The 26943-nt window shown below is 52.9% G+C and overlaps 1 protein-coding gene across 8 annotated transcripts in view; it reads left to right on the plus strand.

Annotated features, from left to right (window-relative positions):
• PHACTR4 (phosphatase and actin regulator 4) overlaps positions 1–26943 on the plus strand; it is a 67043-nt gene that overhangs the window by 17523 nt on the left and 22577 nt on the right. For 2 of the 8 annotated variants that reach the window (XM_065857293.2, XM_065857294.2), the window contains exons 2-3: positions 5145–5191; positions 6793–6855. The exons of 1 other annotated variant lie outside the window; for it this stretch is intronic. Coding sequence is in view for 3 of the 7 variants with exons in the window: in XM_065857292.2 (XP_065713364.2) it covers positions 5145–5191 (47 nt within the window). In the remaining 4 variants the exon portion in view is untranslated. Of the gene's footprint in view, positions 1–5144; positions 5192–6792; positions 6856–7162; positions 7264–24131; positions 24353–26943 lie in introns of those variants that run through there. 5 more of the 8 variants (XM_065857292.2, XM_065857290.2, XM_065857296.2 and 2 more) reach the window with 4 other exon arrangements.

Here is a 26943-nt window from a genome sequence, read left to right on the forward strand (position 1 = left end):
CCTGGTGCCAAGCAGCTGCTGCGTTCTGCTCAACGGCAACTGCTCTCCAACAAGTGCAGAAATTCAAGTTGTGTTCCAGTGCGAAGAGGGAGAAACTGCAGGGCTGTCAATTATCCGTGCACCCCATTCATTAATGTGTTGCCAGATGAGGCTGTGAGCACAACTCGGTTTAATCTGTGTTGTTACACCCTGATTTACCTCCAGGATGCGCAGGAGTTATCTCTGCTCTGGGTGCGATCAGCACAGGACAAAGTGGGTCAGCTTGGAGGATTTGGAAACCAGCGTGGCCGTTTGTAGCAAAAGATGTTCAGACATGGTAACTGAAGGAGCAAACCAAGATTTTTAGGTGATGTCGATGTGTTATCAGATGAAACCAGAAGAACAGCCAAGCTTTTTGGCACCCGCAGAAGGGCTCATGCACCTCTGCGCCACCCGGCCCAACAGCAGGTTAACTTCACCCCCACACCTTGTCTCGGGGTTCACAGTGGTGTCTTTGGCGCGATTGATCTGTTTAGGCGCTTTAAGAATTTCCCTGGTGGTGTTTAAGCTGGTGTTGGTGCACCCGCGCCGTAAGCTGCCCCGGGAGAGCTGTTCCGTGCTGCCGAGTTATTCTGCTTTGTAGAACAGAATTTTAGTGTTGTTTACTGTGCTCTTCATCTCAGGGCTGGCAGATAAATGGAGGTGCTTTCGCCTTCCCCACACCCGGAGCGTTGGGGGAGTTATCTCAGCTTTGCGAAAATCCGCTCACCTGCCTTCCCGCAATGAGTCATTGATTGGTGAGAGAATAAAGTGTTGATGTTGATTTTTAATTGCATCTCTAAGACGGGATGGACGGGCAGATCTGGTGGGGCGGTTGGGAAGGTTTTGCTCTTTGGAAACCTCGGTGTCTGGGTTTGAGGCCCTGAGAAGGGTCCTGGCAGAGTTGAAGCCCATGCCCCCTTGTCCTATTGCTGACTGCCTGGGGTTTGGTTCAACCTTTCAAGGCAAATGTACCAAGCTGGGGATGAAGACTCAACCTCCCCGGATAACCCATGTGCTGAGCGAGCAGGCTGCCTTTTCCTTGTGCCTGTTTGTTGTTATAATCACGATTCTCGCAGGCAATCCCTCGCTGGCCCAGCTGTCATCAGGGTTTGGCCTTCAAGGTGCTGCTGCACCAACACCGTTTTTAAAGCAGCGTAAAGCAAAGGACTGAACAAACATAATGAATTATAGCATTATACTTGTTTACTGACTGTTACTGGCGCCGTGTTGGGTCAAAATAAAATAGATTCTAGGAGGTTGTACGGTTTGGTTTCATTTCACGGCTATATCACTAATGGTCTGTATTAATGCAGGACTTCGATCCTCAGGCTACTGGGGGTGTTTTAACGCTTCCCTCTCCCTCCAGCTGATGGGTGCAGTTCAAGACTTTAAGAACACCCTTTCTCTCCCCCACATGCTTTTTTTTCCCCGATACAGCCTCCGGTTTTGTGTCTCATTACAGTAAAACCCTGGAGTAGCTGCCCGGCTGCTGTCACATCGCTCTCTGGAGTGGTGATTTAGAGCTGAGCCTGCATGGGAACTGGCTCTCCACGCCGGAGGCAAACCCGTTAGCAGGCGCTGCGGAGAAGTGAGGTCCACTTGTGTTTGGAAGAGCTGTCAGTTCGCTAGTTTAGTTGGGAAAAACGAGCAACGTTGGCTCGGTTTTGAGTTGGACTTTTGGAAGCATCCCATGGTCTTTTGAAGCTGTTGGGTGTTGCTGGAGATGTGCAGTGCTGGCTTGGAAATGCTCATGATGGATCAGAAATGCTCGTGAGGACAGGGGTTTGGCTGATGAGCTTTGCTGGGGAGGGGAGCTGAAAATATAATGTTCAGTATGGGGATGTGTTGCTGAAAATGAGACCAGAAAGTGGGTAAAACTGACCTATGTGGATTGATGGAGTCTGGAAAAAACCAGTGGCAGCTCAGTGTGCAGCTTTGTGGTGTCTGGGGCTGGCAGGGTCTTGTCCTTCCCCACGCACCGTGTGCTCCTCTGGAAGTTTAGTTTGCAGTGGGGTCAGCTCTGGTTGTGCCCGGGCGACTGGATCGGTGCTGGGCAGGGAGAGGGGGGAAGGCATGGGAGGAGGTCTGGAATCACAGTGCTCTGAGCTGGGAGGACCCACAGGATCATGGAGTCCAACTGCTGTCCCTGCACAGGACACCCCACAGCTCACCCCGTGTGTCTGAGGACGGTGTCCACTCTCTTCTTGAGCACTGTCAGGTTGGGCCGTGACACCTCCCTGGGAGCCTGTTCAGTGTCCAGCACCTCTGGGTGAAGAACCTTTTCCTCATGTCCCACTGACCCCCCCGGCACATCTTCTGCCGTTCCCTGGGCTCTGTCACTGTCACAGAGCAGAGCTCAACCCTGCCCCTCCTGCTCCTGCTGAGGAACCTGCAGCCCATGAGCTCTGCCCCCAGTCTGCTCTGCTCCAGCTGAGCAAACCCAGGGACTCAGCCGCTCCTCATCCGGCTTCATCTCCAAACCTTCACCAGTTGTAGCCTCTTCTGGACACTCATCTTCATCTCTTGGTTTTCTCCTGTGTCGCAGCCCCGCACACAGTGAATGCTCCAGGTGAGGAGAGCGGAGCAGGACAATCCCCCCCTGCCCGGGCTGTGCTGGGTGCACCCGGACTCAGGGCTTGGCTGGGTTTGTGTTTCCCCGGGACCGCATCCCAAGGGGGTGCAACAGAGCTGAGCACACACCCTGGGACAGCTGACCTTGTCACTTCAGCAGAGAGCGCGGTGACACTGGAGAAACGGTAAAAACCAGCACAGAAAATACTACAGCGTGGCTGCAGGGCTGTCGTTTTCTATTGTGTGTGGGTTAGCTGCCTGGCTGGAAAAAACCATCACCTTGCTGCTGAGAGTTCAGAGAGGGGTCAGTGGAACAGGAATATATTCTTAGATTGGTACGAAGAGCTGGAAAAAACCAAGGTGAAGTGTTTGAACTAGCGGGGCAGACGAAGGCTGTGGATCGGCTGCAGTGCTGAGCACCAGCACGGGGCTGCGAGGCCGGGATCCCGGGCGGTGAAAGGAGCTGTGCCGCTAATGGGAATTTCACACAGCGTCAGGGCCAGGGAATGTGTTGAGGACATGAATATTCAGAGGAGCGGTGCGTGTGTCATGCTAAAGGAAATGCAAACCCCACGTTTTCTCAGGCTTACGTACCTGGGAAGCTCAGCCAGCAGGGGATCAAAGTGATTTTCTGTTCTGCAGGGCAGGTTACCTCAAGCAGCCTCCAGTCAGCCAGTCCTGGCTCGTGCTGGCAGCAGGATCCGCACCGCGTAACCCATCGCTCCGGTGGGAAGGTGCCTGTGTCTCAGCGGAGGTGGAGACGTGCGCTTTGGCACCATGGCAATGCCGGCAGTCCTGCCTTTGCCCCCCTGCCCTACCCTGGCATCGCTTTGTCTCTTTGCTTTCGATGTGTCTCTGATGCTGGTTCCATTAGCTGCGGACGGAGCGTTTAGCTCAGGACCCCTCGGCCGGGCCATGACAGGTGTCCTTGGTGCATCCAGCCAGCGTCCGAATGCCCCAATTAGCATTCCAGGCACAAATGTGCCCCTTGGAATATGCAAAGCTCAGCACAGCCCGTGCGGGAATGCCCTTGAAAGGCGAATTAGAGTGGTCTCTGGGAGCGGGAGGGTGGCTGTCACCCGTGCTGAGGTTCAAGGAGGTTTTGATGTGTCTGACTTTGTTTTCTTCTACTTTCCCTCCCCAGAAGGGGTTGCTGAAGGGGCAGGACGGGAGAGCTTGCCTGCAAAGCCCCTGTGCAGCAAAGATGCTGTAACTGGGCTTTGGGTGAGATGCTGACTTGATAGTGATGTTTATAAAAATCATTGTGGCTCTTCTGCTTTCAGTGAGGAGCATTCACTCTAGTTTTTACAAATGCTGCCCTCAGAACAGACACATCGCCTGGATGTACCAAATTGCACATCCAAAACACGCGCCAAAGCCGGATTGTCAGTGTTAATGGACTAAGCTGGAGGGATTGTGAAGGTGTTTCCCAAGGAACCCCGTGGCGATCTGCCTCTGAAACCAAGATCTGATGTTCTTGCGCTGCCCGGGAGTCTGCACGGGTAGCGCTTCTCTTTGTTTAAACGTGATTACCAGTGATGCTCTGAGAGTGTAGCGGCTCTGTCGAGGTGTTCCCCAGCTAAGAACATTGCCGCGGTGCTGTTTGAGCTCTAACGGAGGGAAGCAGCCTGCAGCGTGCTTGTCTGATCAAAGGAAGCGTTTCGCCCACGCGGTTCAGCAAAGCGAAGCCTAAAAGCGCTGCTGGCGCTGGCTCCTTGGGCCGGGTTCGGCGCCGGTGCGCTGGGGTTGTGCCCAGCACGTGCTGCGTGGCCAGCGCATCCCGTGCCGGTCCCTTACAGCCACCGAACCGTGCTTTGCCGTGGGAGGGCAGGGGCTGAGCTCCCGGGGCTCAGCGGCGAAGGGTTGGGCTGACATGGGCTAGGCTTAAAAGCTGGGTTTGCGTTCACAGCGCTGGGGATGAGCTGATTTTGTAGCTCTTTCCCAATGTGTTGTGCCTGTTGTTTCCTATCGTGGTTGTCTTAGTTTGAACGGCAACCTCTCTCTGTTTCTAGAAGGCCGGGTGTGTTTTTACCATGCTGCGTTATAGATCAGAATCGAGACGTCTCCTGATTTCCCCAAACTGAGTTCCTCTTGCAGCTCGTTTCAGAAGTTTCTCCAGAGAAAAGCCGCTTTGCTGCTAAAATCCCAATTCCTCCTTTTGTCTGCTTTCCCCAGTACGTTCAGAGCTGTCTCGATGTCGTGTGACATCTCAAATACTTCCCGAGCACGTGCTCTTCTGCCTTTGCTAGATAAGCATTAACCGTTCCCTTTTACGTGTCCTCTTGAAGAGGCACATGTGGGATGTTTTCCCGGGGAACAAACACTATTGCACCTCAGTTTTGTTTCCCTTTTTGTGTGTGTGATCGTAGGCCGGGGTGTCTCCAGAGAGGAGTGAAGATCCCCCACGTTCCTGCTTTGCTGGGGCAGGATTTCTGCTCTAGGTCCCTCCTAGTTCTGTGTAGACTGAGCGGAGCTGATATAGAAGTGAAACTAAAGCCGGGTTTGGTCACACTTGGAATTTCGTGTGTCAATTTTGTTTCCTGTTTTTGTAGGAATTGCTCGGAAAGCTCGTGTGCAAGAGGAATGGAAGAGAACACCGGTGAGTATGCTCTTAGATACCTTACATTGTGGACTGCTGATTTCCTCCTTGATTAACCTTTATAAACAACCTTATTACTTTGAACTTTGTGTCTTCGATGTAACTGGGTAGAAAATGAGCTGGTTGGGCAGGTGCATTGGTTGCAGCCGGACTGCACTGGTGGTGTGGACCAGGTCTCATTAAAGCTGCGTTGGACCTCTGGAAGATCTTTTTAAGTCTGCAGCCTGTGAAACCTGGGAATGAGAGTCTACTGGATATCCCAAGCTCTTGAGAACAGATAAAATCCCTTTCCTGCTAGGTAGGAGTTGAGCTGGTGTGTGATTTGAGCAAGGCTGTAAAGAAGGATCAGCTCACAGTAGCTCCTGACATCTTTCTGTATTTATTTCTCGAGGCTGCTCTGTCTTACAGAAGATGTAGGATTATTTGTTTAATTAAACAAAATTTGGCTTTAAAGCTCTTGCTTTAGGCACCGTGTGCTGCTTGCCCCGAGGCAAGCAAACTCATTGTGGTTAGGATATGGTTGCAGCTAAAACTGGTAGATTTTTGACGCAGAGATTGCCTTCAATGTTTTTCTCCATCTGTTTCCCTAAGATGGCTATGGAAGAAAACAGCTAAATAGCCATTTTTTCCCCTCTCGTTGAAATGAGTCCCCATGAAGCCCATTGACCTCATGTCGAGGACCACGATGTTGCAGTTGGTGACTTCTAACTTGCAATGAAGTGCAGCTCTGTACCCATGAGTGTTATTTCTAGATTATTCCTACGCAGCCAGGTGATGCCAGCCTCAAAACTCGAGAATATTTGGCAGCAGCGTGGCGTGCTTGGCGTGGCACGCGAACCAGGCTTGTCTGCTGGAGGCCGGGTTTGCAAAGCCCGGTGGCCCAACTGGAACAGCTACGAGCCAAGTGTAGGTGCACAGAACCACGTCACGCCGATAACACTGGCGGCAAGAATTGCTGCGGTGCCCTCTCATTGTCACCCTGTAAGGTGCACGGTTAATTCGTGGTGGTTGCTCGTGGCAAACTAATCCCAAATGCTGGCTCTGGGAGGGGAGGGCAGGTGAAGCGAGCAGCCGTGGTGCAGCGGCGGCTGCGGAGGTGACGGCTCCAGGACAAGGCACAGACAGCAGCAGCGCGAGATTTCGTCTGTCCAGCCTGCATCCATGGGCGGCTTTGAGCAGCACTGAGCTCTGCGTGTTCGCCAGGACTCGGCCTCTGCCGGGCCTGCCAGCTGCGTTCATACCGCAAGGCTTTTTGTCCCTTTTTACAGGCAGCTGAGCTCAGTTTTGGGGGTCGGTCTGTGGGGTTGGAGCCTGTTGAGGTGACCGAGAGCTTTGACTCCTCATTTGGTGGCCTGGGGTGTGAAAGGCCGTATGTTCTGCTTGCATTTTGCCAATTTAAGGAAAATGACCTCCCCTTTCAATGCAGCTGTGCAAGCTGAGGCTCTGTACTTGATCTTTGCACGCACAGACACCCCACACAGCTGGTTGTGAAGCTTTACCTGTTACCTTTCTTGTGCTGGGAGCTAAGTGCCCCGTATTAAAGACACAATAAGCAGATGGGTCTTTTATTATGATTTCCTTAAAATGACTTTGCTTTTAAGGACGCTCATTCTCCAGGCGCTGCTAAGCTCAGGACCGCGGGGTTGTTCCGGGCTGCAGACGAGGTAAGGCGGAGCTGCGGGCAGGAGCGGAGCTGAGCTCAGCGCCCTTTGTTCCCCAGAGCCTGGTGCTCTTTGCCGCACCGCTGTCCTTAACTGGTTGTGTATTAACTGCATTCACAACGCTGCATGGCTGGCTTTGTTTTAACCGCACTGGCGCGTGTTCGCGGTCGGTGCGCTTCGGATGGCCGCCGGGACCGCACCGTGGCGCCCCAATCCTTTCGGCTGTCGGGCCTCGCTGGCCGTGGGGGCGGGGAGCCCTCCTTGGCTGCCTGCCTGGCTAATTAAAAGTGAAATTTGCTGTTGTCTTCAGATTTTAATTCACGCTCATCCCTGAGGACCGGTGGGAGCACGGTCTCCAGGCAGCTGCAGCGAAGTTTCAGAGCTTGTCTCTACACGGTTGTTTTAACACAGGTATGCAACTTAAAACTTGCTCTCAACCCTACGCTGGGTTGCATGGAGAAGAATATAGAGAAACTTCCTGCAAGCCTTGGGACGCGGCCCTGAGCAAGCGCCGATAATTTACCACGTGTCGTCTCTCCGCGGTAATCTGGACGTGCGCGTGTTGTAGGTAGGGCAGCATCGGGTGGCTTCGTTTTTCACTCTGATGCTGGACTTCAGCAAAACCAAGTTACTCTGCTATAGGCTGTGCTTGCTTGACTGGCATTGACCTAATGAATGCGCAAACCGCTCGAGTCACAGCAGCTCGTGTGGGTCATCAGCCCGAGGCCCCGGCTCCCGGCTCGCGCGGTGAGTCCTGCTGGAGATGGAACACGTTTGGAAGCGGTGGGACCCGCGGGTCCCGCCAGGAGCTGGGGGTGGTGGCGATGGATTGTCCCTCAGTGCGAGGTTGTGCAGCCCCCGGGTCGCCAGCGGGAGGACGGAGCTTAGTGAGCGCGATACATGGAATCTAAACATGCACAAGTTTGTCCAAGGTCCCATGTACGTGGGCGATGTGTTGAGGTGTCGCTGCGACACCTTTCTCCTCTTCCGATGGTTCCTGCCGTGTGGCTGAAGATCACACTCTATTTTCAGAGCTTGTTTCTGCTGTTTCGCCCCCTGCCCAGACCCCTCCCAAAGAGCGCTCACACGTCCTAGTGTGATACTGAGCTAGTCTGGACCCTTTTCTTGGTCACAGGGTTGTCTTAGGTAGCGTTTCATCTGACGGTAAGGCTGTGAGAGCTTAAATAAAACCAGCCCTCTGCAGGTATTGGGATATGAACCTTTGGGTAGTTTGCCCGAAAGGTCTCAGGCTCTGTGGGACAACTGTGACACATTTTGGGATGTTACTGGTGTAGCTTTAGCATGCACAACGCTGGGGTGTTTCAGACTAGCACTTGAATTACGAAGTTTATCGGTGCTTGAGGAATCGTCTGTGGTTATTTCTGAATTCGAGGCTGACTTTCTGCCCCTTTGACTTTCATCCCCTCTATCTCCTGCTGTGCTACATTTTTTTCCAATTCTTTTCCTGCTCAAAATAGGAAATACTCTTTGATTCCTTCACCTTCGTGCAAACAAAGAAGTCATTGGTTTTAGCATCTCTGCTGACTTCTGGGCCACTTGCCCCATAAGGAAATCGGTGCGATATGAATCTGCTGCTATTGGAGAATGAGACTCCTAATGTAGTCTGAGTAGGGAAAATGGCTAAAATGTGAGGACCTGCTTCTTATGGCACCAGCTCTGCTGCCTGTTCCGGGCAGGTCGCGATTCCCGTTGGCGGCCCTGAAAATGAGAGCAATACCCTCAGGTGCTCAGAGCTTCAAAACCAACGTGGAAGCGAGTGGATGATCATCGTGTGTGCATGGGTAATGGGTGTTCTAGACCGCTTCTGGGTCAAAGCGTGTCTGCAGAGGCAATGCCTTGTAGTTCACATCCCTCACTGCCCACATCCTCGCAGCCCTGCAGTCTGGAAGGGATTCTGAGATCGAGACATCACCAAGCTGTTCCAGGGCTGGATTGGCCGAGCAGCTTCTGGCATCGCTGCCTTTTGAAAGAGCGATGCTCGGGAGGGAGGTGCACACAACGGTGAAGCTGTGACGACCATGAGTTGTCCCAAAGGTGCTTTAATCACTGGTTTCCATCAATCTGCTGCTGTGGGATCTGAAAATAACTGTTTTCATATGGCTGCTGCGTGGAACGTGTGTGGGTCCCTCTCACGCTCCTTACCAAGCTCAGCATCTCCCCCAGGCAGGCACCATGTAGAACCATAGAGTCATAGATCATTTTAATTGGAAAAGAGCTCTAAGATCGAGACCAAGCCAACACTGCCAAGTCCGCCTCTGAACTAAGAAACTCATCTACACAAAACAGATGTACAAGTAGAAGAGGGCAGAGAACTACAGATGCACAGATCTGTTAGGAGAAAACAAAACCTGCTCAGGAAAGCCAGCTTACTGCTTCAAAAGCATCTGCCAGGTGACTTTCTTCTCGCTGTTCCGTTGTTTATGAAGCCTTTTGTGTTTAGCAGCAGTGAAAGCTGCAGTGGAAGGATGGAAAATGTTTTGCGTGTAGGTTGTTGGTTTGAAGCTGAGATGGTGGGTTCCCGCCTCGTGGCTCTGGAGCGGATCTGCTTGCTGAAGAGGTTTGAGGAAAGGCCAGCAGCCCCGTTCAGGGTTCTTCGGCTTGGTGCTGCTGGGATCGCCTTCCCGTGACTGTCGAGGTTCGATTGCGGGGTGACAATAAACCCTGGCAGATGTGTTGTTAACACCCTCTCCCCCTTCCCACTCAGCACAGGCGATCGGGAGGGAAAGGAGGACAGAGAGAAGAGAGTTGGAAAATTAAAATGTTTTACTAATGCTACTGATAAAATAGAGAAAATAATACAAAATATACAAAACCAATCTTGAAAGTCCCGGCAACTGCAGAGCAGGCACCCAAAGTCCTGGACTGAACTCTGCAGCAACCGGAGCTGGATTCAGTCTGTCACTGGCCTCAGTTCGCAGGGACATTATTCTGACAACCTTTTGTTCTTAAGTTTACGATGGGCGTTGTGGTTCTGAACGTCATTAACGTGCTGAGCGCTGCCGGGGTGCTCGGGGCAGCGAGGGGGTCCTGCCTGCTGTATTTGCAAGTGATTCGGCCCTGCTGTCCAGATACCGGTCGGTGTGGCATTCCGGAAAATAAATACCCAATAATTCCACTGAGAACCAGCCCTCTGTGATTTGCACTGGTGTCTGAACTCCTGCTCCCTTCCCCCCTGGCCTACAAGCCAAGTGCTTTACAGAGATTTATTTGCCGACCTGCCAGAGACCTTGTAATTCCGCAGCCCCCCGTTTCCAGCGGCTTTTCAAGCCGTTTTGTGGCAAACAGCCGTGCGGTTTCTCTCCATAGCTCTACCTGGAGGAGAGCGGAGGGGAATTTTGCTGGTTTTGTGGTTTCGCGGCTAAGCTGTGGGTGTGCTGGGAATGGGACGGCAAAGGTTGATGTTGGGTGGGAAATGTCCTGTCTGCCCAAGTGCTTCGTGGTTGAACTGAACACTCTTATTCCTTGTGCTAAGAGATAAGACCTTGTAGGACACATAATCAGTGCTGCGGGTAATTGGGGCCGGGGTTAGTGTGGTGCAGTAGGTAGGACACGGAGCAGAAGGGGCAGATTTCCCGAGTTTCTCCTTTTCAACTTGTTGGACGTTAAATTCCCCTTGCTCTCTGGAACGCCTGTAAATTCCGTCAAAGGATTTTAGTGGCTGATTTTACTGGGGCTGGGGGTGGAAGAGGAGCCGGCCTGGAACCAGGGGTACGCAGGTTTAGTAGGAATGAAGTGATATTTTACTGTTATTACTGCTTTCCTTGGTGCACGCAGCAATGTGTCTGGGCTGAATGGCTTTTATAGAAACAAAACACTGAATGTTCCCGTTCACGTCGCTGCCCTGGGAGCCGTAAACCGCGTTACCCGATCCGGTGCCTGAACAAAGCCGAGTGAACGCGTTGTCGCTGCCCACGTCACCGTTTGATCCGTTTCTTTCTCATTTGGCGTGAAAAGGAGCCTGGCTCTCCTTTCTTAAGGTGTCTTTTGTCCCCTAAAACTCTTGAGCGCAACAAGAACGCGTAGGACTGGTGTGGCTTTTCTACAGGCTGTGATCCAGCTGGGATGGGACAAGCGATAACCACGGCTTGGTCAGGAAGAGCGTTGCTCTTCGGCCCAACCTGGCTTTGTCCTGCTTTGTGAAGCACAGATTTTAGGATTTTGGAAGGACTTACTAGCTGGGCTGTGATAAATTTATATTCCCTTGTACGTGAGAAATAATATATGTAGGCGTTACTGAATTCCACTTGTAGGTGCGTTTAGCCTGTTTCGGAGATTCAGGACCGCAGGGGATGCTGGTGCCTGCTGAGCTTGTCGAAGGCTGTGGGGTGAAGCTGGATGTTGGTGTAGATCAGCTGGACGGTTTCCTCACAGCGGCTCGGTCCTTTTGTCAGTATTTCCCATTTCAGCCAGGATTCCCCTCTATGTATGGGGTATGGGTGTATGGGGGATTGCTGCTCCCGACTCGGAGGTCACCGGAGAAATCTAGAGGTGGAAATAGAAGCAAATTGCGCTGAAGTCACGTAAAGAGGACAAAATGGTGCTGAGAGCTGTGAATTCCCCTCCCGGGGCCGGGTCTGAGCCCCCCGGTGCGGTGTGTTCGGTGGTTTTGGCCCGGGCCCCGCAGACCCCCCGGGATGGGCGGACGGGCGCGGTGCTGCGCTGCGGCCGCCAGGGGGCGGGCGGGTGGCGGGACTGGGACGGGGGGGGGGACGGGGGGGACCCTGAGCCGGGCCGGGCTGAACCCCCAGAGCCGGAGCGACCCTGTGCTGGGCACCGGGGGACCGAACCTCAACCCCGGGGGCAGTTCTGGGCCCCTCACACCAAGAAGCCCTTGAGGTGCCGGAGCAAGCTGGGAGAAGGGAACGGAGCTGGTGAGGGGCTGGAGCACAAGTGTGATGGAGCGGCTGAGGGACCTGGGGGTTCAGCTGGAGAACAGGAGCTGAGGGGAGACCTTCTGATCTCTGAACTGCCTGAAAGGAGCTTGGAGCCAGGGGGGTCGGGCTCTGCTCCCCAGGAACAAGCGCCAGGAGCAGAGGAAACGGCCTCAAGTTGCGCCAGGGGAGGTTGAGGTTGGATGTGGGAACAATTTCTTCCCCAAAGGGCTGTGGGGCATTGGAACAGGCTGCCCAGGGCAGTGCTGGAGTCACCATCCCTGGAGGGCTGGACAGACGGACATGAGGTTCTCAGGACATGGGGCAGTGCTGGGGTGGGGAACGGTTGGACTCGGTTATATTAAAGGTCTTTTCCAACCGAAGTGATTCTGTGATTCTGTTGTGTGCCTGCAGCCCCTGCTGTTGTGCTGCAGTTGCATCAGGTTAGGGGCAAAATAGTCAGGGTGGCCCAGCTGCACCCAAACAAAAGCCACCCCTTGCACTTGAAAAAGTGGAGTGTAATAACTTGCTGTGCTCCATATAAAAATCCCATAGAAATACGCAGCCCGGTTCCTGTGGTTCTCCGCAGCTCTCCCGCAGGCTCCGGGTGCTGTTTGCTGTGTGTTTTCCCTCTCCCTCCCCAGCGGGGCTGCGGAAGGGACTCGTGTCCGGGGCGAGCCGTGAGTCATGGGCTGGCAAGCAGAATCGCTCCTGGACACTGGGGGTGATCCTCGCTGGACCCATCTGCTGGTGGCTCTGCTCTCAGAGGTCTCAGCGCCCTCTCCCATCTCAGGGAGGCCAGGTCAGGCAGACGCAAGGCTGACCCTTCGTCATCGAGGGGGCTATAACCAGCCCCTGTGATGCTGTTTGTTGAAATTCAACCAAAATGTTGAATAAACTGCCGCTTTCCCCCTGCCCGGCCCTGTGATCTTAACATTAAATCTTGGAGATGTTAGTGGTGATGAGGAAGGTAAACATGGCCCCTTCCAGGGGGAAGGCAGCTTGTTCTGCTCAAGGGTTGTGTGTTGTAGGGGTTAAGTTACATTTTGCTTTGGGGAGGAAAGGAAAATCTCTCAAAGTAATTAACTTAAGATGCTGACGCTAATGAACAGGCTTTCAAAGCTGGGGGGGGCGGGGGTTGATGGGATTCCCCTGTTGAATCGGTGACATTAGAGCCTGAGGGGTGATTCTGCAGTCATTAGGCTGAACCGATGTTGAACATGAAGTTAATCCTGTTATCTCTCAAATTTTGAGCAAACTCCTTGTTCTGGATAACTCTGTAATGGGATTATACCAGTCAGTCTGGCACCCTCGGCACTCCCTATGGGTTCCAGGCTTTTTCTTATTTTCCTCTTCAGGATGAAGCATTGAACAGTGCTCCTGGGGTTAATTTTGGGAGGTGGTATCTGGGGCACTATTATCTAGTAGTGCTGGATTTTTGTGTTTTAACGGTTTGATAACCAGCACCCCGTTGCCTTATGAAGCCGTTCACTCCAAGATCCCGAAATAAACGTCTAGGGAAAGAACTGAAGAACGAGGACAAAAGGAGACTTCCCTTCGTCACGCCTTCCTGGCACGGGGAGCCCACTGCTGAGCGAGTTCCTGTGCCGGAGATTGTTCCCATCGCGTTTGCGGGGTGTAATCAGGCCTGGTTTGGAAGGCTGATTTTTGTGTCGATAGCCTGTAGCCGTTGTTCTAAACAAATGGAACTAGTGGGGTTTTTTAAAGGGTTATCATCTTTATTTTTAAGCAATCTCACAAATTGCAAGGTAACCAATGTCAGGAAGCACAAGAACTGACCAAGAACACAAGAACCGAGATGGTCGTGTAGGGAGGAGAGAGAAGAGCCCTAACGCGTGTTCGGCCGCTCGTTCGCTACAGACACGGGCGCTTTTCCGTTGGACCCGCAGAGCTCCAGGTTCCACGGCTTTGGCGCAGGGTTTGTCAGGAGCTGGAACAGCAGCGTCGTCTCTGCCGGGTCAGGTCCCGTCCTTGGTTGCTGTCGAGGGTTTAGATTGCAGGGTGACAATAAACCCTGGCAGATGTATTGTTAACCTCCTCTCCCTGCTTCCCACTTTGTGCCCCTTCCTCTCTCCCCTTCCCACTCAGCACAGGCGATCGGGAGGGAAAGGAGGACAGAGAGAAGAGAGTGGGAAATTAAAAATGTTTTACTAATGCTACTGATAAAATAGAGAAAATAATACAAAATATGCAAAACCAATCTTGAAAGTCCCGGCAACTGCAGAGCAGGCACCCGAAGTCCTGGACTGGACTCTGCTGCAACCGGAGCTGGATTCAGTCTGTCACTGGCCTCAGCTCGCAGGGACGACTCGCAAGGTCCTCTCCTAATGTCACCGTAGGGAAAAGGGACGAGATCCTCGTGATCTCCCACTTTTCTATGAAGTATTCACGTGAATGGGATGTTATACACACTTGGTCAGTTTTTGGTCACCAGTTTCTCGTTGCCTCTCTCACGAGATGTCCATCCATGCTGATCAATAACCTCACATCCCATTGCTGTGTTCACCAAAACATGGATCTGGTTCTCCAGGAAAATGCAGCTGATATGGAGCTTTCGCTGACAGGGAAATTCACTACAAGAGAAACTTGTTTTTAACAAAACCAGAACAGTTGTATTGGGGCAAAACACAGCCATTTACAGTCCTGCGGCTACGGGCAGAGATGAGAGTGGTGTGTGTGGTGTGAGAGGTGGAACCTACACCCTGGAGAGAATTACAACTGGAGTTTCAAAGTCAGGGGAAACCTTCTTCTCTACTCTGAGGCTCAATGAACAATGAACAGGCCTCCTCCTTTCAGCATCAGGAAAGCAGTGATTTCTACAACACCCCCTAAGCGAGCAGATCTTTGTACCAAACCAGAAATTTCCATAAATATGGGAAAGTTCCATCAAAGTGCCAGTTGGCCTTTTGTTTGCAAGCGTTGTTTTTGTAGATAGTTTGGGGTATTTTTAAGGCTAATCTGACTCTTGGTAAGAACCGCAGGATTTTTTGGTGACGTTTGATTCTTTCCTACTCCCTTGACCAAGGGGAGAACGGCGGTTGCTGCTGCCTCGTGTCTGGGCTGTGGGGAGAGCACGTGGGCTGGGGGAGCCAAGGGGCCACTTGATGTTTGGGACCAGCTGGGTTCAGTTTGGGTGCCCGGGGGCCAGCTCGTCCCGCTGTTGATCAGGTAATGGGTTTAGATGGGTAATTTCAGGCCCCTGGGATGATGTTCTTGCAGTGAGGGAGCCAGCGCCTTCTGCAAGGTTGTTTAGATGGGAATCCAGCACAAGAGCAAAGTCCCCATTTCACACCTGAAGTGCATGGAGAAGTGGTTTAACGTTTCTGTTTACACACCCTGAATCTTGTACACCGGTTGGAATGCTGGCTCTGATGTATCCCCGCTGGAACTGCTGCTTGGGGAATGTTCCCTGGAGCTGTGGAGCAGCTTTGAACAGCGTGGGACAAAGGCCCAGGCCCCTGGCCAGTTAATCCCACTGGACCTGCTTTTCACCACGGCTTCCTTTGGACCACCTAAAGAGAGTTTTTGCTCATTCTTCCTGCAAGCTGGGAACCAGAGTTTTGGTGCTGCTGGATCTCGAGGTGGGAGCTCTTTGGTTGCCATGGTGGGGAGTTTGCTCTGATATTTGCCTGTCAAATCTTTCTCCCCCACCAGCAACGCTGGGAAGTGTGAGTTGTAACTTCATGGAGCCATGGGATGCTCTGGAGCTCTGTGGATCATCTCTGCCGGGGGATTCACAATGTCAGGGGTTGAAGGGCCCTGGAAAGCTCATCCAGTGCAATCCCCCATGGAGCAGGAACACCCAGCTGAGGTTCCACAGGAAGGGGTCCAGGCGGGTTTGAATGTCTGCACAGAAGGAGACTCCACAACCTCCCTGGGCAGCCTGGGCCAGGCTCTGACACCCTCACCCCCAACAAGCTTCTTCTCATCTTTCAGTGGAACCTCCTGTGTTCCAGTTTGCACCCATTGCCCCTTGTCCTGTCACTGGTTGTCACCCAGAAGAGCCTGGCTCCATCCTCCTGACACTGCCCCTTTCCATATTGATCCCCATGAATGAGTCCCCCCCTCAGTCTCCTCCAGCTCCAGAGCCCCAGCTCCCTCAGCCTTTCCTCACACAGGAGATGCTGCACTCCCTTCAGCATCTTCATGGCTGCGCTGGACTCTTTGATTCTTTGATCCGAGCCCGTATCTCGAGGTGTTTAACGGAGATGCGAGGTTTGCACAGTGAATCCCGCTGCCTTGGGAGTTATCCCATCGCCAGCGAAGGTGGGACTGCTGCTCACACAAACCTCCCGCGCTGGCTGTGAGGTTGTTCTCTTACATGCTTGAAATAGTCGCGTGCCAGAACTCACGCTGCGAGTTTTGTCTGAGAAGGTAAGCAAATACTTGAGCAGCTCGCCCTCGTGGAGCGGTTGGCATTCGGGCTGGCTGCTCCAAACCCAGCCGGGGGTCTGCGGTGCGCAAACCCCTCACTGGCAGAAGCACTCCTGTTTAAGCTGGAGCACGTTCCCTCTTGGCAGCAGAGCTCAGGCTGTCTCCAGCCCTATGCACGAGTAGATGGAGCGTTATTCGATAGTCTCAGGAAGGGGTTTTGGTTGCTGGTTTGGTGCTGTTGGTCCCAAACAAGGTCACTGCTGGCGCTCTGCAAACACAGGAGCGAGAGGGTGAGGTGAGATTACGTGAAATGAGGATTCTGGGGATACGTGTAGGGTGACATCTGCAAGAGGGTGAGCAACTCTGGGAGAAACAGCTTCTCATGAGGTTGGATTGGCTTCTACCTTCTGAACTGTTGGTGTTATCTCATCTCTTGACATTTCCTTTAATTATACGAAACGACCTTGACTCCGTAAACAATCGCCATGGCATTGTCCCGCAGCTCGCGTGAGTCAGCGGGATGCTTAAGCAGCGCTTGGTTTTGGGGACCCATTCTTGGGCTGCCAGTTTGCCACCGTCCCATCTTGCGTTCTGCGCCTTGTTGTGGGCTGGTTCTGAGCTCTCTCTGCCGCCCGCTTCGGGAGGATCCTCACATTTTGCTTTCAGCTCCTTTGGACCTCCATAGTTCCATCATTCCCTCCCCAACGAGCCATTTCCGAAGGGGTAAGGACGGGGATGATTCACAACACGAACCCCACGCCTCGCCGTGATGGCAGCGGCAGCAATCTGTCCCTCGCCACGTTTCCATCTCACACCTCGCCGGTGCTTGGGCAGCGTTTGGAGAGCCAGGGTTGAGGTTCGCCCGCTGTCTCGCGGCTCCTGTCTGGGTGGGACCCGCCGTTGCTGTTTAGGGTGGTCCATGGCAGATCTATGAAAAATATTTGGCTAGATGAACTTCGGAAGCGTTATCTCGTTCCTGAAATAGAGAATAAAGCTTGTATCAACATGCATCACGAAGTTGATAAACTGGAATGGTTCCTCTCCCAGTTGTCTTCTTGTATTGGGCAAATATTTATCCGCATTGTTTCAAAAGGCATATTTGTGCAATTGAGGGAGGTCAAACCTGTAATTACCTGTTAGATTCGCTCGGGTAGAAATGGCTTGTAAAAACACAGCATGTTGGAAAGGAGGCTTTTAAACCTGATGTTTGTGTGTGAGTCTAAAGTCGGGGCTTAACATTACAAGTTTTATGTGAGTTTTCAGTTGCATGGGTGCGAAAAGTCCTTTTCTTGCTGAATTTAAGTGCCCTAAGCCCAATCTATCTGCTGTTTAATTACTGAACCGCGCGAGGGATTCGGGTTTGTGTTCCAGTCGTGTCTGCTCGCCACGACCAGAAGCCGAGCCCGTGTGCCGAGCTTGCCTTGCATTTCCATCAGGGCTTTCCAGCCTGGTCAATAACGAAAGGCGAGCAGGTGCGGCGGAGCCGGGTGTTCCCCTAAAGCCGAACCAAGGCGCTTGGTGAGTCCTGAGGGCAGGACGGTGGGCGCTGGCACTGCCTGCCTAACGCAGCCACTTGGACAAAACGCACCTTCAGCCCACGGCGCTCTAGGTGTTGCAGGACCATTTGCTGTATCGGTGCGCTTTGCCTGCAATGAGCCCGTTGGGGTGGCAGGGGAAGCGCTCCCGTGTTTTGCCGCGGTTTCATCTTCGGTCGTGAAGAGTGAGGGCACTTGCTGAGATTTTTGTGGGGGGCTAAAAGCAGAAAGAAGCGTTTGCAGGGGGATGTCGCTGCCTTTCTGCTCAGCCAGCGTGTGGGCAGAGAGGCCGGCAGCTCCGGTTGTCGCTTGTTGTCTTGGAGGATTGGAGGTAGGAAGAGAAATTTGGGATCATGAGTCCTTTAATGAATCAGAGCAGGGATATTACCCTGTGGACCATGATAGACCGGCTTCTAGAAATAAAGATAGCACTACTTCTGAGGGTTAATTTCAATTTAATCTTATTTGGAGGTTTAATATTTACTGCTGTCCTTGCTGTTAATTTGCAATCTCCTGTGTAGTGCTGAACCAAGCTTGTCCCATTGGTTTTACAGGTGGCATAGATGGACTCACCTCTTTGCCAAAGGACTCGGTTATTTAGAGTAGTATCTGTATAAAGCTGTGAAGTGGTGGGTTTGTCCAGTATCACAGAACCCCAGAGTGTCAGGGATTGAAGGGCCCTGGAAAGCTCATCCAGTGCAATCCCCCCATGGAGCAGGAACACCCAGCTGAGGTTCCACAGGAAGGGGTCCAGGCGGGTTTGAATGTCTGCAGAGAAGGAGACTCCACAACCTCCCTGGGCAGCCTGGGCCAGGCTCTGCCACCCTCACCCCCAACAAGTTTCTTCTCATCTTTCAGTGGAACCTCCTGTGTTCCAGTTTGCACCCATTGCCCCTTGTCCTGTCACTGGTTGTCACCCAGAAGAGCCTGGCTCCATCCTCCTGACACTGCCCCTTTCCATATTGATCCCCAGGAATGAGTCCCCCCTCAGTCTCCTCTTCTCCAGCTCCAGAGCCCCAGCTCCCTCAGCCTTTCCTCACACGGGAGATGCTCCACTCCCTTCAGCATCTTGGTGGCTGCGCTGGACTCTCTCCAGCAGTTCCCTGTCCTTCTGGAGCTGAGGGGCCACAACTGGACACAATATTCCAGGTGTGGTCTCCCCAGGGCAGAGCAGAGGGGCAGGAGAACCTCTCTGACCTACTGACCACCCCCTTCTAACCCACCCCAGGTACCATTGGCTTCCTGGCCACAAGGGCCCAGTGCTGGCTCATGGTCACCCTGCTGTCCCCAGGACCCCCAGCTCCCTTTCCCCATCACTGCTCTTTAATAGGTCATTCCCCAACTTATACTTATATAGGGCAGTGTACTGTGCTGGAGTAGAAGCCCGTGCCGGGCAGTGGTTAGAAAGGAGAGGGATATATTTTTGATTTGTGCTGAAGCTCTGTTCGTTTTGTCGTTCTTTATCCCCAGTGTTTTCCAATGGGAAGCCTCAGGTGATGTTAGTTTATAGATTCTTCTCCAAGTATCTTAGTGCTTTTGCGGGAGAGGATTCAACAGAAATTAAGCTAAACGCCGTGCCTATTGCTTTGCGAAACAATGGAATAATGAATATCATTTTCTGCTCTGTGTCTGCTGGATGTGTTGCTAATAACGTAGCTGGAAGTGGCAGATGGGCACCCTGCCTCCCAGCGCTGCGCTGCGGGGCCGCGCTGCTCTCTGCTGGGACGCGTCCTGTGTCTGCGCTTCCCCGGCCTCTCACCAGCGCTTGCTGTTCGTGCTGCTCCGAGCTGCTCCAGAAAGCAGCTCGTCAGCTCTGGAGGTTCCCTCGCTCCACGTGAGTCACCGCGGGGATCCAGTTCGCCAAGATGTGACCGAATCTTTAATTTTGTCAGGATTGCATTCCTTAGCATTCCCTCACTCGTAAACAAAATATTTAGCGCATGTTGTAATTAGCGGATGGTGAGGAGGCACTGAAGCGCTTTCAGTGCTGGCTAAGATGTGCTTTCATTAAAAGTTGCACTTTTTCTGCTGGAAAACAAGGCTGGGGGGTATTTTGGCCTCTTCTCCTCTTGGCCCCAGGACCACTGCACAATTTCCTTCAGCCCAGGCCTGGTGACAATGAAGCGATTTCTCATCTTCAGGAGCCTTTCCCGGAGCGTGTCCTCAGCTTCATTGTCCCTTCCCAAACGTGGGGCTGAACCTGCTGCCAGGTCTGAGGTTCTCAGGACATGGGGCAGCCCAGGGGTGGGGAACGGTTGGACTCCAGGATCTTTTCCAACCAAAATGCCTCTATGATTCTATACGAGGTGGCACCGAGATGGACCCAGGTGTGGTGGATCTGCCACCCTTTGCTTTCTGAGGTCGTGCTGACTAATTGCTGGGGACAAGGGGACAGGAATGCTCTGGGAAATAGGAGTTTCCCTTTTGGAAATGTCACAGGAAGGACGGAGGAAATCAGGCGGGTTGGGAGCGGTTACCTCACCTCTGTCTCATCCCAAGCTGCGCCCTTTCATCCAGGCACACAGACCCTGAACAATGCCGTGCCAGCCGCCTTATAAATAAACCATTTTCCATTTCCACCCCGGGTATCGCGCTGACTTGATACCGTGTGAGCAGAAAGGAAGAGCGTCACGTCGCGTTGGCGTTCGTGATCTGTCGGACTGACCGCCTGGCCTCCCCGCCGTGCCGCTGTCGCTGATTGCTCTGCCACATGCGCCGGTTCAGAGCGCAGCCCAGAAACGGTCGCTTTGTCAGCAGCCAGAGCTGTTCTGTATATATAATATATATTGGTTTGTATTTTCCTTGTGATGGTGGTTACTAGCAAGCAGGTTGTGGTGAAACGCAGGTGGAGTGGTGGTGCTACCACTTGTTCTTCTCCCTTCAGCCCCCTGGTAAGATGGTACCAGGAGCCTGGGTTGCATCTCCAGCCTCAGACCCGCAGCTCCCGGTGGCTCCTTTGATGGGCTCTGGAGGAAAACGCCCAGTATCGCTGGGTTCAAACAGCCCCGGCTGCGCGGACGGGACCGTGCAAGAGCCCTGTTAATGTTCCTGGGGCTGAATCACAGAACAGAAACGTCTGAGTCACGGCCGATGAATGCAGCGTTTCACGTCGGTGTGAACCGGCCTGCGAACAGCAGCGCCTTTATTAGAGGAGCTAATATTTGCGCTCGTTATGGGTTCCATTAGGTTCTTCAAGTGAAACAATCCAGCAGAGTTCCTTTTCCAGGCTATTAACATGTGGATGGTGGGGTTTTAATGGGATGCTGGCCTGGATGGGGAGGAAATGAAACTTCCGAGGGAAGCGCTTGACCCACTGGGCGTTTACTGCCTGTAACCCATCGTCTGGTTGGTTTTGATTTAGAGATCTGACTCCCGAAATCCTGCAAAGTGTTCACGTAACGGGGATTTCATGGGCTGAAGGGGCTATTAGCTGTGTTGCTTTTTGCTCTTTGCTATTCCAAGCTTTTCCTTCTCTAAAAGGACACCTGTCCCTCAGCAAGTAAAGGTTTCATTCTGTGTTGTTCAGCTTGCTGCTGTGTCAAACGGCCCTTCTTGCATTACTATGGGAAGTTTGGACACTTGTTACTTGTCCGTGCTTGGAATGTGGAGTTTCCTTTACCCACTTTGGGTTGGATTTCTGTTCCCTGTGCTTTGCCATCTCTGCTGCTGCAGTTCTTGTCCTTTTATCTCAAAGAGGAGCGGGTTGTGGTGGATGCGACGTCTCAAGTCCAAACCCAGTTGCAATTTGCAATGTGGGTTTTTCACTCCTTGGGCACCACAGCCCAGCGTTAACGCTTCTGGTACAAACTTTATTACAAGCGCCTTTGCCAAACAGTCTTGTTATTCTCTTAGTGATGGTTCCTAGGGCCTGATCAATGATATGGAAATGCAAAGGGGCTTTATTGCATTTTATTTTCAGGGCGCTGGAGCTGCGAGCGCTCTCGGACTGCGGCTGCCGTGAGTTCAAGTGCATCCGTTTCAACCTCTTTCATTGAAATTTAAGCGAATGCCTCATGTTTTACTACCACAGAAATAAGGGCTCAGGCACATCCGCTTGTGCTGCTGTGCTTTAACCGACCACACATCATCTGCTCTGTTTGCGCCCTCTTAATTCACAGCAAATGCGATATAAAATGCAATGGCTCTCATCTCCTGTAAGCCAGGCAGGTCCAGCTGCAGCGTTCAGCGTTCTGTAGCATTTCCAGCTGCAGGGATGTTTTTTCCAGCCCTCCTTCCAGCTGATTCCAGGTTCCAGTGTAAGTTGGGGAATGACCTACTAGAGAGCAGTGTAGGGGAAAGGGAGCTGGGGGTCCTGGGGACAGCAGGGTGAGCATGAGCCAGCACTGGGCCCTTGTGGCCAGGAAGCCAATGGTACCTGGGGTGGGTTAGAAGGGGGTGGTCAGTAGGTCAGAGAGGTTCTCCTGCCCCTCTGCTCTGCCCTGGGGAGACCACACCTGGAATATTGTGTCCAGTTGTGGGCCCTCAGTTCCAGAAGGACAGGGAACTGCTGGAGAGAGTCCAGCGCAGCCACCAAGATGCTGGAGGGAGTGGAGCATCTCCCGTGTGAGGAAAGGCTGAGGGAGCTGGGGCTCTGGAGCTGGAGAAGAGGAGACTGAGGGGGGACTCATTCATGGGGATCAGTATGGAAAGGGGCAGTGTCAGGAGGATGGAGCCAGGCTCTTCTGGGTGACAACCAGTGACAGGACAAGGGGCAATGGGTACAAACTGGAACACAGGAGGTTCCACTTAAATTTGAGAAGAAACTTGTTGGGGGTGAGGGTGGCAGAGCCTGGCCCAGGCTGCCCAGGGAGGTTGTGGAGTCTCCTTCTCTGCAGACATTCAAACCCGCCTGGACCCCTTCCTGTGGAACCTCAGCTGGGTGTTCCTGCTCCATGGGGGATTGCACTGGATGAGCTTTCCAGGGCCCTTCAACCCCTGACATTCTGGGGTTCTGTGATTTACAGACTCGGACAAGTCTCCCAGCCTCTATCACTGAATTTGTGGGTCTCTGCCAGATGGGAAGGTATTTAAATGGCTTTTTCTTTGTTTCAAAGCAAAGAGTCTTAGATGAAGTGGATCGGTGGATCAGTGTGGAGGAGCCAAGACCAGCAGCATCTCCCAGGTGTGCTTGTGGCTTAGGTGGAGTTTTATTAGATTTCCAAACTACCACCTTCCCTTTTTTGGGGTGTGTTGGCTGCAGAACTGGTGACATGCGGCTGATGTTTGCTGCCCAAATCAACAATCTTGGGTTTTCGTTGTTTCCCGGAATAGAAGATTTTTAGTATTGGCAGCACTGCAGTCCTGAACCCTTCCTGCCTGCTGGGGTGAGATTCAGTGATATTGAAGCACTGCGGCTTCTGGGACCCTGAGGGCTGTAGCAAAGCTTGGTGTTAAAACTGGTGTTAAACCTTGGTCTTAAAACCACGTTTTCCTACAGTGGAGAGAACCACCGTGGATCATCAGCTGGGCTGGGGTTCCCGATCGCTCACTGGTGCGATGCTGCAGCCCGTTCCTCTATGTTCTTGGAAATGGGTTTTCTGTTTCCCCCGAGTTAAGATGAAGCTCCTGGATGTGTGAAGGTTCCCACTCGGGGGTGAGCAGGGCTGGGGTGGTGTGATCTGTGCATTCACTACTGTCCCAACACAAATTTTGATGGAAAAGTAAAGAACCCAAGTGGACGTGTTCAAACTCCGGAGATCTTTGTTAGCGAGATGCAGATGTTGAGGGGGATATTTGTTACCTCAACCATCAAGATCTGATATAAAAAATAAACTCTTAGTTGTTAAATTTAAATTTGCCTTTGTTAAATTCAAATGAAACAATCACGCTCCCTGCTCCCACATTCCTGGTACTTTAGCAGTGAGGGGAATTGCTGTGAAATTGTATTTTTGCTATACATCTGGCTAGACGCGTATGGGCTGAGATGCTCTTTCCGACGTTGCCTTCGCTCGGCACAGCTCAGCTCCTCATCTCCACTTGGATGGTGTAAATTTTCATCAACGTTTGGCTTAGGACTTGGGTGAAACCTGCACATCATTCCCCTGTTCACCACCACGGAGCGGGAAACCTGTAAGGTTTCTCATTCATCACCCCCTTGGCTTGGGGGGAACACTGGGGAACACTCTTACCTCTTCAATCCCATCTGGGAGGCGAAACCCCTCCGTGCATTGACATACCAGCTTCCTCTTGAGCAAAGCACCCCGTTTCGTTGGCTTGCTTTGCCGGGAGCTCCTTCCCTGCTCTCAGCTCTTCTCTCTTCCCCTGAAGCTGCGGGAGGAAGGAGCGCAGGGTGTTGGTGCTGCGGGCTGTGCAGCTCGGGGGCTGGAGCATGGCTGCTGTCTCCTCCCCTTCCTGAGCTTCCACCAGCTCTGGAATGACAGGCATTCCTGCGCCAGGGGAGCCGGAGCTGCCACGGCCGCGGTTTGAGAGCCCCGTGTCCCCACCATGGGCTGCGGGGACGGCGGGACCCGCGCCGGCCCGACCCGCGGCTGAGAGCCCGCAGCCGCCTCGCTCGTGGGCTCGTCCCCTCCGCCGAGCCTGGATCTATCGTTTTAAAACTCTAAAGTGCTCTCTCAGGATAGACTTCTTTTTTTCCTCCTTTCTCGCCCTCCCGCCTCCTCCCGGAGAATCTCATGGGGCAGCCGCGCTTCTCGAGACCGGTAAATCCAGCTGCTTTGGGTGAGTAATGGAGGGCGAGGGAGACGGGGAGAGCGTGGGGCCGGGCGGGATCGCAGGTGAAGCGGGAGGGGAACGCGGGGCTTGCGTAACCTGCGCCCGGCTCGGGAGCTGAGGACAGAAACTGGAGAAATAACTTCATTTCCTTCCTTTCTCCTACTGGCATCACACGCAGTCGCTGTGCGGTGTGTTCTGTCCTCTCCGGACGGGCTCCCAGCCGCGGTTTTAGGGATAAACTCCGTCTCGCGTGGGCAGGCTCAGGGACGGGAGTTTTCAAAGCGCTGGACAGCACTGAGGTTCACAGAGAGGGGCAGGAGCGGCTCTGACCACCTGCCCGGGTCGGAGCTGTTGTGTGTGATGACACCCGATTTTCTGGAGCGGTTTTGGGGAGGGAAGGGGTTGGCAATCCTCTCGCAGCTTGTTTGCTCTCCGCTCCGCGAGCAGCTGGCGGGCTGTAGTAAACACCCCTCGGTTAACTCCGGCTGCTCCCAGAACACGGCGCGTAGGGCAGCGCTGTTGTATTTCCAGGTGCCGGCGCTGGGGCTGCCCCACACGGACCTTACACAGCGCCCTTCCCCTTTATCTCACGGTCAGCTGGGTGGGCTGAGCTGCGCACTCGGACCTGCGAAGAGGAATTGTCTGAGTTTTAGAGAATCACTTGACATTGCACGTGGAGAGCTCCCTGATATGTATTATTTTTTTCCTGGTTTTTCATGTTTATAACTTTGAACCTACCACGTGTTTATCGGGCTCAGATTAAACCAGCGATTCTCTCCTCCCCACCCCCAGTTCAATCCGGTCTCGTTCAAGAGCTGCTAAAAATAAGTGAGATTGAGAGAGTGGGAGAAGTAAAACTTCAGTCCTACCGTCCGTGGAGATTAACAGCGTCTTCTCCTTGGGTTCCTGTGCCGTTAGGAGCCGACCTGTTCAGTTTGGGGCTCTTTTTGTTGTCAAGCACCAGGGACGGTGGTGATTTTGGGGCAGTGGGTGTAATGCCATTGTCCTTTGCTGGAGACCAGCACACCTGGTGTTGCCACAAACGAGCATTTCCTATCAGAAGTCTTCTCTTATCCTCAATAAATCGTGACCTTGAGGAGATGGTTCTTGTCTTAACTTGGGCAGGAAAGACTTGGGAAGATTGTGGTACAAAAGCCAAGGAAGCCAAGGGCTGGGGCTATTTGAGGCTGTTCTGTGACCGCAGCACTTCATTGCTTTATGGTCAGGATTTGCGTCTTCCCTGGACCACTCGGGAAATGCACATGGAGGTTTTAAAGCTGTTATAGGAAGCTTAGAAATATTCACCTAAAGCGCCTTTTTTATACTTTCACCTTAACAGCACTTCCCTCAAAAGACTCTTTGTTTGCTTCTTGAGTTGTAGCTGTTTACTTGGAAGCTTTTTGGATTCTTTACCGGCTCCGCTGGGCACAACAAAGCCGAAGAGGAGGGAAGCGAATCGTTCTTGGCTGGTGCATCGCTGTGGTTTGGAACGGGGGGTTTGGGGGCCTGAGGTCCCGGTTGGGCTGCAGGACCTGCCCCAGGTGTGTGATGAGCAGCACAAGGTCTCATGCACCTCTTGGGAAACGAGCTGCTCACCAAAAGCTGCTTGTGCGCCGTTAGGGAACAAGCCCGAAAATCTGTTACAGCGGCGTTTCCGACGCGTTTTCAGGTGTAACTCAGGAGGCGATGAAGCGCAAGTGCTGGGAGTCGCTGCGTGGCGTGAAGAGCCTCGTGTGGCTGAGGGATTTTAGCTCTGAGCGAAGCGTTTCTGGCCTTGCTGGGTCTCGGTGCTGCGGTTCCGTGAGCCTGGAGGCTGCGATGGGGGGCAGAACTACCCTGGGAGCTCATGGGAGCAGAGACTCGGGGCGGGTGGAAACCCTGTGGTAGCTACTCCGGTAAGAGACGGATCAGGCGCTGCGTGAACTGCGGTTTGCAGGTGGAAAATGTGGCTCAAGCTCACGATTTACACACTGCACGCATCCTGTCCCAAAGCAGGATACTGATGCTTGTTTCCTTTGCAAGGATATCTCTTAATTAATATAGAATTTAACAGATCTTAACATCTTGGGGCACAGAGTCTGTTGTAGTGTAGGCAGTGCTGAGACGCATCTTTTGGAGCCGACGTGTGTTCCAGCAACTCTTGGATGTCTGCAGAGAGATTTTGGGGAGAAAAGCAGCGTGTTTGCAGTGTTTTCCGAGCAGCGCTGGTCTGCGGTGCTGTCCTGGGGCTCCCCGACCCTCATCCTTCAAGGCTTGTGCCATTTTCTTCGTGTTCCTTCCAGGCACGTAGCATTATGGTATGGATTGTCAGCACCTGGGATGCAGTTCTTTGATTTCTTCCCAGCCTTCAGTCTTGCGGTGTTAGGGTCTCTAGCTTGGGTGTTGAGGGGATTTTTAGTTTATGCAATGGTGGGGGAATATTTGAGGGAATAGAGTGACTGTCAGCAAGTTTGCTGATGACACCAAGCTGGGAGGAGTGGTGACACTGGAAGCTGTGCTGCCATCCAGAGACCTGGACAGGCTGGAGAGCTGGGCAGGGAAACATTGAATGAAACAGAACAAGGGCAAGTGTAGAGTCTTGAATCTGGGCAGGAACA

This window comes from Patagioenas fasciata, chromosome 25 (assembly GCF_037038585.1).
Source record: "Patagioenas fasciata isolate bPatFas1 chromosome 25, bPatFas1.hap1, whole genome shotgun sequence".
In the NCBI taxonomy this organism is placed as follows: Eukaryota; Metazoa; Chordata; class Aves; order Columbiformes; family Columbidae; genus Patagioenas; species Patagioenas fasciata.